At 40.6% G+C, this 14,266-nt stretch overlaps 2 protein-coding genes across 7 annotated transcripts in view; one reads left to right on the plus strand and one right to left on the minus strand.

Moving 5' to 3' along the window:
• On the plus strand, window positions 1-13,868 carry ccdc87 (coiled-coil domain containing 87). Of its 6 annotated transcripts, none has more exons than XM_072672594.1 (20): window positions 1-172; window positions 768-988; window positions 1,668-1,816; window positions 2,364-2,614; window positions 3,934-4,153; window positions 4,277-4,385; window positions 4,996-5,057; window positions 5,304-5,461; window positions 5,957-6,086; window positions 6,437-6,643; window positions 7,133-7,249; window positions 9,055-9,176; window positions 9,276-9,405; window positions 9,499-9,599; window positions 10,688-10,803; window positions 11,546-11,580; window positions 12,394-12,555; window positions 12,864-12,978; window positions 13,379-13,521; window positions 13,673-13,866. In XM_072672594.1, the coding sequence occupies exons 2-20, from the start codon at window positions 793-795 to the stop codon at window positions 13,826-13,828; spliced, it is 2,679 nt and encodes an 892-aa protein (XP_072528695.1). In that variant the 5' UTR covers window positions 1-172; window positions 768-792; the 3' UTR covers window positions 13,829-13,866. The 6 variants fall into 6 exon arrangements, with proteins under 6 accessions (XP_072528695.1, XP_072528696.1, XP_072528697.1 ...); XM_072672595.1 differs by having other exon boundaries at window positions 4,277-4,370; XM_072672596.1 differs by having other exon boundaries at window positions 3,934-4,132.
• akap14 (A-kinase anchoring protein 14) overlaps window positions 13,663-14,266 on the minus strand; it is a 2,479-nt gene continuing 1,875 nt past the window's right edge. Inside the window, exon 2 of the mRNA XM_072672602.1 lies at window positions 13,663-13,821. The gene's annotated coding sequence lies outside the window, so the exon portion shown is untranslated. The remainder of the gene's footprint in view (window positions 13,822-14,266) is intronic.

Below are 14,266 nucleotides of genomic sequence, written 5' to 3' on the forward strand. Positions count from 1 at the left end.
GGGACCTGCTCGGACAGCGCAGGAAGTGCGGGAGTAGGCTTTTAGTTTTAGCCACCGCGTCTTACAGCTAAACCTCTGTGCGGACAAAAGCCAGTTGGATTATTTTTATTTGAGTTTTTCGGAGTTTTATTTTTCCTGTGAGAGAAGCAGCTTTCCTGCAAAGGCTTCTGAGGTAGCTAGCTACAGATCTGCGAGGTCAAGTGAAGCGCATTACAGTGCTACAGTAATGGCGATGGACCAACAGGGGAGAAGTTCCCCGGGAAGTGGACGATATTACCACCTTTAACGTTCATTTGTTGTTATTTATAGACCAGAACATTTTTAGGATCTTATTACGAGGGGGAATAAACACGAGAATATGTCATTTAGACTAAAGTACAGATCTGATTTAGACGTTTTAAGCACCAATAAAGAGGAGTGTAGTACAAAACTGGCGCCACCTTCGGTAGCTATGTAGTCCTGCTGGTATAGCTCCCTGTCTGAAGAATAAAAGTGGCTCATGGGATAATAAAAGTAGCTACATTTAAATACTTTATGCAGGTTTTCTGTACTTAAACCAATTGTATTTATTTTTTATATATATTTTAATCTTTTAAAAAAATTACGAACGTTTAAAAGCAGTATACTCTGGGACACCTGTTTATGCTTTATACACTGGTGCATCTTCTAGACCTTTCAGCAATTTACACTGCATTTCTAAAATAAACAATACATATTTATTTATTTGTTTATAATATAAAAATGTTGTTCATTTTTTTTTCATTCAGGTCTGTTTTGCCAGCATGTGTGAGAATGAGCAGAGGAGTGATGAATAGACGCAGTGCTGCCACAGACACAAGCTGCCGGCTGAAATCGGAGCACAAGGGCATGACACTCTCCATGACCCAGATCCTGACCCACACACGCGACACTCAGAAGTATTTCCAGGATGCTCTAGGCTCCCTCTCACTTTTTGGTAACACAGACATGAATGAAATGAAGGCGACAGGTTTGTGTTTTTTCCCTCCTTTTTTTTTAGAGGACTTTCCTTTTACTCTCTGTGCTGGGCATAGCATGATGTTTAGCCTCACATTGCCATTAAAAATACAGGATGCTTAGCTTGGGGTGCAGAAAACTGTAGAAACACTTCTAAAACACATTGCACGGTTACTATAATTACTATAACTAGAATAAATTTACAATCATATAATAATATAATATAATATAATAAATATATCATAACACAAGCCTAAGGTCACCATGCCCAAAACCAAGTATTGGGTAGAGTGATGTAAAGCACACCGTCATCAGACTTTTGAGCTCCCAAATAAATGACTTACTTAGTTTGGTGTGGAGAAACACAAGACGCCCTGTCCAACAGCTTTAAGATAATTCAAAGTACCAACTGCAAAGGAGACCATGTTTCCCAACATCAGTGCCCAACCCTACCTCAGCTTTTTTTCCAAAGCAATGTTTCAAAATATATAAAAGAATATAAGTTGTTACCAGTATAAAAAGAAGCACACCGTCCATAGAACCATAGTTGTGTGATGCATGGGTGTCCATATGTAATGTTTATAAAATAAATGTAATAATATCATATAGAAAGGTTTACAATGTAAGTGTATAGTGTAATACAAATATAATGTAATCCTATGACAAATAAGTCCATTTCTTATGTTTCTTAGGCAGGGTCCAGGAGGAGAGAACAGAGTCTTCAACCTTTAAAGATCTAACAAACGTTCCAGCCTCTCTGTCAGAATTCTGCCAGCAGTTGAGGAACAAGATCACACAGCAGAGCGTCCACACCATCTCCTCTGAAGACCGGGAAACACTGGTCAGTCTTTCATTATTCTGAATGAATGATGACTACGCTGGAAGTAAGTTTGCCCTTGTGGGTGTTAGTACCACTAATGGGTGAAGTGAAAAACATTGATTCTCTTCATCTACAATGGTATCTGTTAAAGGATGGGAAGTATTAGGCAGAAAGTGAACAGTCAGTTCTTGAAGTTGATGTGTTAAAAGCAGGAAAAATGGACACTTTCACAAGGACCAAAAAATTCACAAAATTGCAATGGCTAGATGGGTCAGAACATCTCCAAAACATCAGGTAGGTCTTGTAGGGTTTTTCTGGTATGCAGTGGTCAGTACCTACCAAAAGTGCTCCAAAGGACTTAAAGGATCTACTGCTAACATCTTGCTGCCAGATACCACAGGATGCCTTCAGTGGTATTGTGGAGACATAGTTCAATCTGTTGTGGTGGCACAAGGGGGGGCAACTCAGTATTAGGCAGGTGGTAGTAATGTTATGACTGATCAATGTATTTCATATGTGTGTGACAGTGACTCAAGCAGATTCAGTGCGTACTGCTGTTTGTACGCAGGAAGAAGTAATGATGGCAGAATTGAGTCTAATTTGGTGGGACCTGCGTGGGCTTCCAGCTGACCCCACACTGACCTCAGAGGAGAATAAGGAGATGCGTAGCCAGACGTTTGCTGAGGTCCTGTGCATCTGTGAGCAGCTCTACCTGCATTACCTACACATGTTAAAGAGGCTGGGGAAGCGTGCTGTCTTCAGCCACCAGGTCAACTGCAGTCGCCTAGCCTCTCACTTGGCCATGGACCTCAGCAGATTGTAAGAGGCATTTTTATATCTACATTAGCCTCTAGATAATTAGATATTTTGATTATATTTTTTTCTGTGTTAACTGTCACGTTTGACAGTTGATACACTTCCAGAAAGTGTACAAAGTGTACAACTGAGCTGGAGTATGCAATTAAGCAAATGAGCTAAAAAGCTATTTATGTTAATCTGATGGAGTGCTAGTAGTACAAATGCACCTGCTCCCGTGTCCTCACTCTGCACCTATACGCCAACAGAACTGGCCACATAACTGACTGTACTCCTGTTGTTGGTGCAGTATTGCCGTTCCTTAGCCAAGAGCAAATTCTCCTGCATCTAGCAATGCTTGTGTTGACTTTATGGACACCTCAGGGCTTTCATGTAACAACAAAACAATGTAGTAATTAGAATAGGGAAAACAAGGTCGTGCCCTGATCAGTTCGGGATCCCATGACAGGGCGACTCCTGGCTGGAGTATTTAATCATTAAGTGCTCTCACTTTGTCAAATGCATGCTTTTGACTGCCATCCTGAGACTGTTCCTTGGGGAATAACCCAAAGGGGAAACCCAAGGTGGGTTGGGGGTCGAGCTCCTGGGGTGTGGCTCTCGATCTGACACAGTACCCAACACAGCTTGTCGCTTGACAGTCGCACGTTCACTCATCATCTTGCAGTGCAGGACACCTTTTTAACTCCAACAAAATTTGTACACAAAATTGAAGAGCTTCTTGAGTGCTTCTGTAGCATCTTGTAGAGTCATCCTTGAGTCTACCACTACTCCAGGTGCAGTAGTCAAGTTCCAGACCATCCGCCAATCCTTTTCCTGCCCATGGCTTGTTGTTCCTGGTGCAGGTTGAAGAGGGTCTGGTGAGAACATCTGCTGGAAGGCAGTGCAGGGGGTTTTGGTAGATCCTGGAATATGGGTGTTGAGTAAGGAGACAGGGAAGCAGGAATAAAGGCAGTGAACGCAGAGCGTTATTCTGTATTAATTATAGCAGAACGCTACTTCTCAGCCAGGCTGTGACATGGGCTACACATAGAATTGCGGTACTAGAAGCGGTTCTTCTAGTATAAAAAAAATAAGCCTGAACCAATGGTTGTCTGTAGCTGCACACCCACCTTTTCAAATAAGATTGGAGCCCCAAGGCTTATAGTGAACTGTGAGGCTGTCTGATAGGTGGCGAAGACAGGGGGTGTTTAATAAATGTTTGAGGGGCTTGTGCTGTTCCTTAATTACAATTAATGCATTTTCTCTGTACCTGTTAATGGCTGGAGGTGGGATATATGGCAAAAATGTTAAGGTAAATAATCTCTCTCTGTATCTGTTTGCAGTTTGAATGCTCACTCAATCCAGCGCAATGTTGCCATGGGGATCAAGGCTACGCGAGGTGCTGTGAAGTCAAGAGACGGAGAACACGGAGAGAGACTGGGTTCTCCACAGATGCACACCAAAGTTGTTCCTCACAGATTAGACAGCCGCCCACACAGTAAACCTAAGAAACACATGGCAAGCAGGCAACAGAAGAGGACGGTAGATACAGACCTAACAGAGGTTGTTGTGCGTTCCTGTAAGCTAGTGGATATTGGGTGTGTGTGTGTGTGTGAACGAGAGAAATATGTTTTAAAGATCGGCATAGATCGGTGAAATATTACTCTTATTATTTTCTCCCTTCAGATCCAAGAAAAAATTAAACCACTGGATCTGGCGCAGGTGTATGACCTCATGCCATCACATCCAGAGCTGACAGCCAGCAGTATGGAGACGCGCAGTATGATGAGCCTGTGTTAGCATACACATACAGTACACTACCACTCCAAAGTCTGATCTTCAGGGGTCTCCAAAATCATTTGTCTTGTTAAATGTTTTTGTTATTTTTCATGACAATTATGATAGTATTATTATATTATTAATATCATTATTAAAGTAAAAAAGTAAAAAAAAGCAGTTTTATTTTAGAGATTCATATATTCAAATAACTTTTTGCTTAGAGTGACAGTATGGATTAAGCTAAATTAGGCATGATGCATTGTCTAAATCTTGTATAAATGGTGATATATATGTTTGCAGTCATTTTGTCAAATAATCTGCTGCAAGATTTGACCACCATTTTTGACAAATTTATTATAGCTTCAGTCTTTATGCTGTGTAGCTTTCTTAATCATTATAATAACATGTACGGTCTTCCTGCTAATGATTTGAACAACTGAAAGCAGCCCAGGTCTAGCCAATAAGCTGCATTTTGAACATACCCCAAACCCACCACAAATTGGTTTTGCTAAAAATACAAATTCCAAGCTTTTGAAAAAAAAACCTCACTGTCATTCTTTGTGCCCCTGTACATCTCTATGTTTCTCTCTTTCGGTTTTTCACACTGTGTATGATGTGTGTTTTAGGCAGCACTGCCATTGTACCTACAAAGCTAGAAGAAGAACATTGCCCTGTTACCAGGCTGAAGGTAACCAAATTTACCATTAACCTTGACTAACCTAAGCTTCTAGCTGTTGTCTTAGTTTCAGTCCTGAAGGGCTTCAACACACCCACTTTGGCTGGTAATTACCTCATGAGTGCAATCAGGTGTGTCTGAGTAGGGAAACCACCAGCTTTCCAACTTGGCTGGAGACTGGCCCTTTAGCACCCATGCTGAATACACTGGTCCTCAGAGGAACAGTAAATGTTTGTGCTTTTCTGGTAAATCTCTCAGGGATGCAATTCCATGCCAGACCTGCAGAGGGAAACACTGCTAGAAGAGCTAGAGATGGCATCACTGCCAGCAAGGCCTCTGTCACCTTCAGTTCTTCTGTCTGCAGACCCCTGCCACAGCCTGGAGAAAGATAGAAACCCTTCTGAGGACCTGAAGAGGTCAGATATGCACACACACATGTGAAATTAAGAGCCTTGATGTATAGTGATGCAATTATTTGAAGCTGACAATTTAACTACATTGATTTTGGAATCTTATAATTGATCAGTAATAGTAATTACGTTACTTTTTTGTGTTTTCAGACTTGTGTATTCAGAATTGTGTATTCAGTGTGTTTATACAGATGATTCTCAATCCATACCAAAACAATCAGATCATATATTTCTTTGGTACAATTCAGATTTGATAGAACTTTGGTCAAATGCTTTGGTACGATTTGAGGATTCACAATGCTTTGAATAGTTTTTAAAAGAAACCTAAACAAATTAAATCATTCTTCTCTGAGATTTACACCAATGATTCAGTGCATGGATGTAGAATAAATGAATAGGATCGTATAATATTTGTCTTGTTGTAATTGTAATTTAATCTTATGTCTGTTGTAATATCACATCACCAGCACATCTCTAAAATGTATCAGCGGTTTTATGCAGATTGTTACAGGACACAGATTCCATGGATGAGTCCACACCAACTGATTCTGAGACAGATGTTCCTTCTCTAATTCGAGCTTTGGCGAGCCGTGGCTCCAGCAGACTGAAAGAGCTGAAACATGTGCTGCAGGTCTCTCTCTTTTTATCTCTCTCTCTCTCTCTCTCTCTCTCTTTCTCTCTCTATCTCTCTCTCTCTCTCTGCCTTATAGTCTGTTACCAGACCTTTTTTTAAAGGCTGAAAGAAAAGGTAAAATGTTTGACATGAGGAAAGTGCTGTTGCGATGATTTCTATAGAGTTATTTTTAAACTTTTGCTACTACTGGCCTCCTTAGTGCTGATCTGTGCCCGAGAGATCAAGAGAGCATTACTGGCCTTGCTCTTTGATTGAGACCATAGACCTGATAGTTTGGTGTACAATGTAATACACAGTAATATGGTCTGTAAGGTAAATGGAATTGTGGATAATTCTCGTCTGCACAGAGACTGGAGGAAGAAGAACAGCAGCGAATGATGAAGACTCAGCTTAAGGCGGCGAGGCCGCAGCATCCGCAGGCAGCAGTAGAAAGTGTAAATGTGTCCACTCTGGGCATTACACGTATAGCAGCGGCCCGAGTGACTGACAGGGTTTTGTCTGAGACAGTCAATATCAGCATGTACCCACCCATCTTTAACGACCTCACTGGAGAGGTACAGTAACTCTTCCAGTATACCTCAAACCTGCACACACACACACACAGAGTATCAGAACACTTAGAAATCAGCTGTTCCACTGTCCGCTAAATAATTTACAAACGAAACAACTGCCAACATGGATGGGTCAGGCCATCTTAGCAAGTTGAGCCCAACAGCAGACCACAAATTGTGTTCAACAATCCTAAAATGCATTTGCAGGATCTACAGGTAGCACAATTTATGTCGAAGTACAGCATCTACCATCAGAAAGAGAGCCCACAGGTTGGATTTCCATTTGAGGTGAACAAGCAGGAAAAAATACCAGGGTTTTCATTGGGTGTCCTATTTTTTTCATGACTGTACATTTGCTTAGATAGAGTTTTAGGAAGTTAAACACAATGACAAGCTAAAACAGTAGAAGACCGTTCAATAAGTTATGATTCTGCACCAAACCTAATTCCTCATAAAATCTAACTCCTCAATGAATGTGTACATTTGTTTCAGATTGAGCCTTCATCTGTCGCACTGCTGGATCAGAACCTGTTTAGCACAACTGAAATAAAAGAAGTCTACAAAGTTTTATCGGAGAGTCTTTCAGCTGAGTACTTAAACTTTGATGAGGTCAGTTACATGCCTATGTGTGTAATAACTCAAGGTTGAGCTTTTCTTTCAGTTGTGTTGATTGTTATATGAGCATGTGCACTCTATGCCCATATGTTTGCAGACATCGCTTAGCCAGTGTTTCTAAAATTCTAAAATTAAAGATATTAACTTTGCTCCAGTAACAGTATTTAGATTTCTAAGGAGGGTTTGCACTAGATGTAGGTACATTAGTGAAGTCAGGCACTAAAGTTGGGTGATCAGTTCTGGAAAATCACAAACGTCACTCCAGCTCATCTAAAGGTATTGGTTTTAGCTCCATTACTTTACTGTTCCACAGACCAAGGCTGGGTAGCCTCATGCCCCTTTAGCAGACGATTGTGATTGTGCATAGTGACCTTGGCTAGGCTGGTGTGTTTGTACGTTCTACTGGCAGTGCTTAGTTTTGGACATTATACAACCTGTGTGCAGTTAAGCAACGAGTGCTAAACGTACTCATTAAAAGGGCTGTCTGAACTGATATATAGTGTAGTTTATATGATGAGAGGAAGCTTGATGTTCCAACAAATTACTTGAAAAATATAGACAAGCACATCCTATCTCTAGCGCCTCTGCTGGCTGGCTGCCAGTGTTCCATTTTATTTTTCTCTTCTAAACTGTCTTTCCATCTCCAGTGTCTTAATTCTACGTTTTCTCAGTGCAAATATTGGCACATGTTTATTTTGAGGTTACACATAGCAATGAAGTGTTTCACAGCCTTGGCTGGAAGAGTCAGCCTGCAGCTTAGTAAATCATACTGTTGGTGGTTTTAACAGGCACTCTACGAAGTTCTTTGCAGTTTTTTGGCATGTCTGATGAAAGTGTAAAATGGCCAGTGTCATCTAATTAGTTGTTATCCAGACAGCTAATGTTAGCCTAGTCAGACTTGCTGGACTCGGTAGTATTTGTAATCTGTCTGGGCCAGCGCTCTTGATAAATTTATTTTCTAGGCTGGACCAAATACCATTTAAGTTTTCCTCTAATACCATAGTTTTCCTCTATTAATAATCACCGGTGCATGCTGATACCAGCAACTTGGTGGCTAAACTGGACCGGTGAACAGAGCTGAGCTCCTGAGCTGTAATTTAATAGAGTCTAAACTGGTTTGGTAATCCATGATGAGAAATAATGGATAAGGTTATTTGTGCTTTTTTTGGCTGTACAACCTTCTAATTCTGGCGTTTCATGCCATTTCATGATTTTAAGATTTTGTGTTCTGTTTTTGTTATTTCTCAACAGGCAGTCTGGATAGTAAGCTGATATTCATTTGGTTAAATCTGAAGTAATTTAAAACATTAGATTTCTAAATTTTACATCATTTATTGATACAGACAATATATTTCCATATTTGTCTTTAAAAAGATCTAGCACATGTAAGAAATCATTCTGATTCATACTGCATTACTGAGTAATTCATCTTATAGTTGAATTGTGATCTGGGGTCACAGAGAAGTGTCACGTACAGAAGCCATTAGGTTGTGCTGTAAGCTCAGTGGTAGTCTCAGAGGCTTGGTCTGCAATTAGGAGGTGTGTCTAACCAAATGAGTAGACGTGCCCGGCTCTGCCTCTGGTCTTCACTGTAAAGACTCTGGCTGCAAATTTTACAAGATGGCAGGCAATTTTGGTTTGATCTGAATAGAACCATATTGTCCATGTTTTTCTGTAGTAATTGGTACCAACACTTGTGTGTTGTCTTCAAGAACTAGAGACGGTTTACTGTAAAAAAAACAACAACAAAAAAACACATTTATATAATACATGTTTTCTTGTTTTCTTTTTCTTGTGAGGACCCTATGATGGAGCCAGCTTTGAACAGTGCTGCAGAACAGGATGGACTGAAACACAAGCATGTAAAGAAGCTGATAAACCCTTCACTGCAGAAGCCAAGTCTTTACGGAATATCTCACAGGTCTCTCTCTCTCTCTCTCTCTCATTTTGTTGGATACATTTCACTGCTAAATATTATACAATGGCCAGTTTTCTGTTTTGTGTTTTTGACTGGAAGCAGGAAGAGGATGGAGCTTGCTGCCAATAGAAAAAGACCAGCTGATGTGACGTCCCGTGCATATGCAGTATGGCACCAGTGGTGGAAGTCTAACGTATCAGTGGACGATTACCTCACCTACATTTCCAACCAGGTTATTCTTTCATCTGTGTGTGTGAGAACCTTGATTAGTGTTTAAAAGATTATTGTGCCCAACTCACTGGTTTTTATTTCTTCATACATGGAGGAGACCGATTACCTGTCTGTGCTGTTTCACCTGTATGACAGCAGTGACGAGGAGGAGGAGGAGGAAGATGAAAAGAAAATGATTGAAAGAGAAAAAATAAGGTAATCCGAAGATTTTTTATACATATTCTGAAAAGTCACCCATGTTTAATTATTGAGGCAGTCATTTAGAGTGTATACATCCTACACTGCTACCCGTTATGGATTATTTACAGCTTTTCCATGTTGCTAACAAAAACAGTTCATACTGAGAGAAATATCTACAACATATGGAATTTGCTCAAAATCCACTATGTGGAGAGTCAGTTTAGTCATTAGCAGTGTTCATTTAATTACTCTCTCTCTCTCCCTTTTGTCTGTGTCTTGGTAATAATTGCCCCCTCAACCATTCTCCTCATACCTTTTTTAGGTATTGAAACTAAACCCTTACCCTGTCTCCTTACATCTTTTTTGGGTATTGATGGGATCTCTCCCATTGCCCCCTCAACCTGTCTCCTCAGTTGTCCCACCACCCTACCTGCTTAGGGTATTGAAATGCCCCTCTACCTTTTGTATTCTCTGCTTTATCCCCCTTTCCCCCTCCCTCTGCATTCAACCCTGTTGTTGGTTAACGCAGCTGTACCCATACTCTCTTTATGTGTAAATAATATGTCTCCTGACTCCTGTATGCAGAATTTCTAATGATACTTAATATTAGTAGTTAGTGTTGGGATTAGGGTATAGAACCAAGGTGCGAGTTAGGTTTAGGCTTTGGGTAAGGCTTTGGGAAAATTAAGACAAATGTGATTTTGTTGAATGTAAGTTAAAGAAAATGTTTAAATATCAACAAATCATCTAACATGTACCACCCACAAATGTTACCAAACAATCCACTGGACATACTTGCAATCATTCGTGTAATGACTTACTATGAGTTTGCTTTTAGAGGCATTTAACATTTCCGGTACCTGTCACCCTCAGTGAGTCACCCTCAATTTCTGAAGAATCAAATCAGTCTGATTGACTTTGTTTATATTTCAGCTGATTGAATTTTGAAATATTGGTAGTATTTTCCTTTATTTTCATAACCTATGACAGGTAAACATATTTTCACACACATTTTCAAACACATCTTTTTTTACAGCAGTTTCAACAATACATGTAGTCTGTAATACATTACGTTGATTTGCATGGCTATGGTTTTGTTCCAGGAGGCAGCAAGAGAGGATTGATGCGCTAAAGAGGCAGAAGGAGGCCTATCAGCCTGGATTTTGGAATGTCAACACGGTGCTGATGGGGGGTCTGTGGAAAAGGCCTGTGCCAGATGGCAAGTTCTTCCCTCCCTCTGCTGCTGCAGCTTCCACAATAATCTATTTTAAGCCACATCATTAGTTTGGTGTCATTTTATACTGGAGGAAATGGGCTCAGGAAAACATTGGCATGTGGCTTAGGTACTTCACACTGAGGTTTAATGGGTCAAACTCCAGGTGGGTCATTTAGTAGAGGGATGCTGGAGTGGGTGTCTTTCATTTTTTTCCACAACGTACTATTCGTAGCCTTCAATTTGAACACAACAATGACATAAATCTTACACTATTTCTGCAAATTTCTCCTAGTAATAGCACTCGAAATGCTCAGTATAAAGTGCATTTATACCTAAACACAAATAATATTAACATATTGCTGCTGTTTTAACCAAACCTCATACGAAAAAGCAACATTACAGGAAAGGAACCTTTTCAGTAGTAGTTAATGTAACCAGACTTAAATGTGTGCCGTCTTTGCTCATCCATTCACGCTAAAATTTTGACAGGCTGTAAAGGGCAGCTGGTAATTTGAATGGCAAAAATATATAAAAAACCCAACAACAAAAAGGGAGATACTAGGTTTATTTCAGCAGCGACAATTCAGACATTCCAACAATGAAAGAAATGCATCCATAACTTCATAGTAGATATTTAATGTGTTTTTTGTTTCTTGAGATGAAAGAAAAACTGCAATTAATGACTTCCAACATATAAGTAAAAATGAATTGAGATTTTGCTGATCCTTTCAACTGTGTTTTTCAGAGGTGGAGGAAACTGATAAGGAAGTTCAGCATGTGGTAAGCTATTTGTTTGTTCTTTTGCAGTCAAAATCCGATGGAGCTCACCTCTTTCTCCACAATTTGAGTTATTTTCAGTTCCCATTCACTAGCTAGAACTGCCCCATCACAAGATGCTACCAGTGTTAGGATGGAGAAGGCTAGCATGTTCTTGCTTTCAGTCATATGAACCACTTCTGCCTACTCATTGTCATTAGATTGCTAAAAATGTTCAAGTGAGTACTAATTGCAAATTCCGTTACATCAGCTAACAGACTGAGTGGCTGTGGCATCACCAGGGTTTGAAGGTGTGATCTCCCGGTTAGGGGGCTAAAGGCCTCTGTATACTTTTTCTGTTTAGGTATTAACCAAGCATGACACTGTTTGGTGCTTGGTCTTCCAGTAGTCATGAAAATGACTGTAGAATGTCATAGCACCACCTACTGTACTGAAGCACCCATAAGTGACAGCCTAAATGAAAGTGCTCATGAAATTGGGCTTTTGGGGCAACCCTGGCAACCTTTGTGTTGCTAAACTCTCGCAAACCCTGCTTAGCCGTTTTTTAATTTGACTTCGCAATTAAATTACTGTCAAACAGTTCCCCAAGCACAGATAGAGGTTAGAACAATCAGGTGACAATCCACTGCTGACAAACTATACACACTGGACAAAGCGCCAGTGTCCAGGGAAACTCCTATGTTCCTATATCACTATGTAACAAGTAAAATCACACAGATACACAAGAATTGCTGGAATTACATATACTGACATTTCATGGGTAGATTCAATAAGGATTTTGTGTGTGCGTGTGTATTGTTTGCTGTGTTTGTGCAGGGGCCAGAAGACTATGTTGTCCCTGTAGCCGGGCCTGAGGAAGGAAAGCAGATTCAGGCCAAGCTGGAGAGGATCTGGACAATTCTTTGTCTGCCTGAGACGCAGAGGCTGGACATGGCCATCAAATACAGCACTCGTGCTCACAGGGATGAGCTGGGAGAGGTAGATCATGGTGGAATCTCATCTTTTGTTTTATCACTAACACAGCTGGGACTGAAACTATACGCTTTGATATGTTAATTCCAACAACAATTAATATTTATTTAAAAATTACGATCGATCTAAATGACAGATCTGTCAGTACAGCAGAGGGTTATGTGGCTTTAACATGTATGACTACTTTTTAAACATGTTCAGTACACTTTAACAATAATGCAGTAATACTGAAAACTGTGCGTAAATGGCAATATATTATGCTAAATTATTTTTCCTAATAAATGTGTGATGTGTGTGTATGTATGTGCTGTTAGGTAACAGCAGCATGGGAGCAGGCTGCTCAGCTGATCCAGCAGAGGGAATGTTTGTTGTCGCAGCTGGAAAAGTTTGAGATGGTGGCATCAGACCCCAGCAGGTTCTTCCAGCATGGTACATTTTAGTAGTGTCTGAGATGTATCCTGCGATCAGGATTTCATAAATTAGTAGTTTATGTATTCATTTTTATATTTCCATAATTATATGCTATATAGACGGGTATGGCTTAACCAAACAAAGCACTTTTTCAGGGCCTGCCCTGCCGCTCTCTTACGAAATACTCTTCTACAAGCAAAACTTGTAGAATTTCTAAGCAACACCAACAACAAAAAAAAGCCTAGTCATTTGATGGGGTAAATAGGGGGTAAGTAGCTTTTGCAGCAACAGATGAGCTACAACCACTGTAAATCTACAAAGTCCACAAAGTCCAGTCTACAATGTGTGTAGGTAAAAGATAGGCAATTAACTGGCAAGTTACAAGGTGTATTATACACCCTGTCTTTTTTGTGTCAAGGTCACCGGGGCAGCTCTGCTGCCAGAATGACAGAGGCAACGCACAGGGAGAAACTGGAGTGTCAGATAGCAGCTGTAGATAAGGTGCTGTCCAAGACTATCCATCACATATCAGTGACCTACAACGACACTGTAACTTATAAGGTGAGTAACATCTTTGCTTCTGCACAACCAGTTTCTATTGGGCTGTTATAGCGTATTCTCAATCCAGCCACACATAACAGTTATTGTATATAAGCCTGAACTTCTTAGTATCCAGACTGCAGGTGATGCAGGTAATTCGGTACTGTTGCAGGGACGACCATACCGGGAAAAGATGCGTTGGGACCGCACTGAGATGCTCTACTGGCTGCAGCAGGAGAGACGGGTTCAGGCGCTGAAGAAGCTGGTGGGAGGGCGGGCTAGCCTGTGTGCTAGACTACCTCCTCTTCAAATGACTGATAACTGTTAAAATATATACATTTTAAATGGTAAATTTCATGGTAAACATTAATAAACTACCACAAAAAAATAAATTACTAGTGACTAGTGTATGACTAGGGCAGTGCCTGAGCCCACACCATCATACTAAATGATATGTACAGTGCTTACTAAAATGTCTGGGACAAATGCTTGATTAATATTTTTCGTGATCCACAAAAAATCTACTCGCACAATTTTCAGAGGTAAAGGTGCACGTATTTGTCACTGTACAGTGTACAGCGAAATGTGTCCTCCGCATTTAACCCATCTGGTAGTGAACACACACTCACACACACACACACGTTAGGGGCAGTGAGTACACACACACACCCAGAGCAGTGGGCAGCCAACTCCAGCGCCCGGGGAGCAGAGAGGGTAAAGGGCCTTGCTCAAGTGGCAGCTTGCCGAGCCCGGGAATCGAACCCAC

This window comes from Salminus brasiliensis, chromosome 2 (assembly GCF_030463535.1).
Source record: "Salminus brasiliensis chromosome 2, fSalBra1.hap2, whole genome shotgun sequence".
NCBI classification, from domain to species: Eukaryota; Metazoa; Chordata; class Actinopteri; order Characiformes; family Bryconidae; genus Salminus; species Salminus brasiliensis.

What these genes read in the sequence shown, in the direction of transcription:
- ccdc87 (XM_072672594.1), top strand. Translation starts at nt 793, where the DNA reads ATGAGCAGAGGAGTGATGAATAGACGCAGTGCTGCCACAGACACAAGC. An exon ending in AGCTGAAACATGTGCTGCAG is followed by an intron (nt 6,087 to 6,436) that starts GTCTCTCTCTTT and finishes TCGTCTGCACAG; the next exon opens with AGACTGGAGGAAGAAGAACA. An exon ending in GAAAAGGCCTGTGCCAGATG is followed by an intron (nt 10,804 to 11,545) that starts GCAAGTTCTTCC and finishes TGTGTTTTTCAG; the next exon opens with AGGTGGAGGAAACTGATAAG.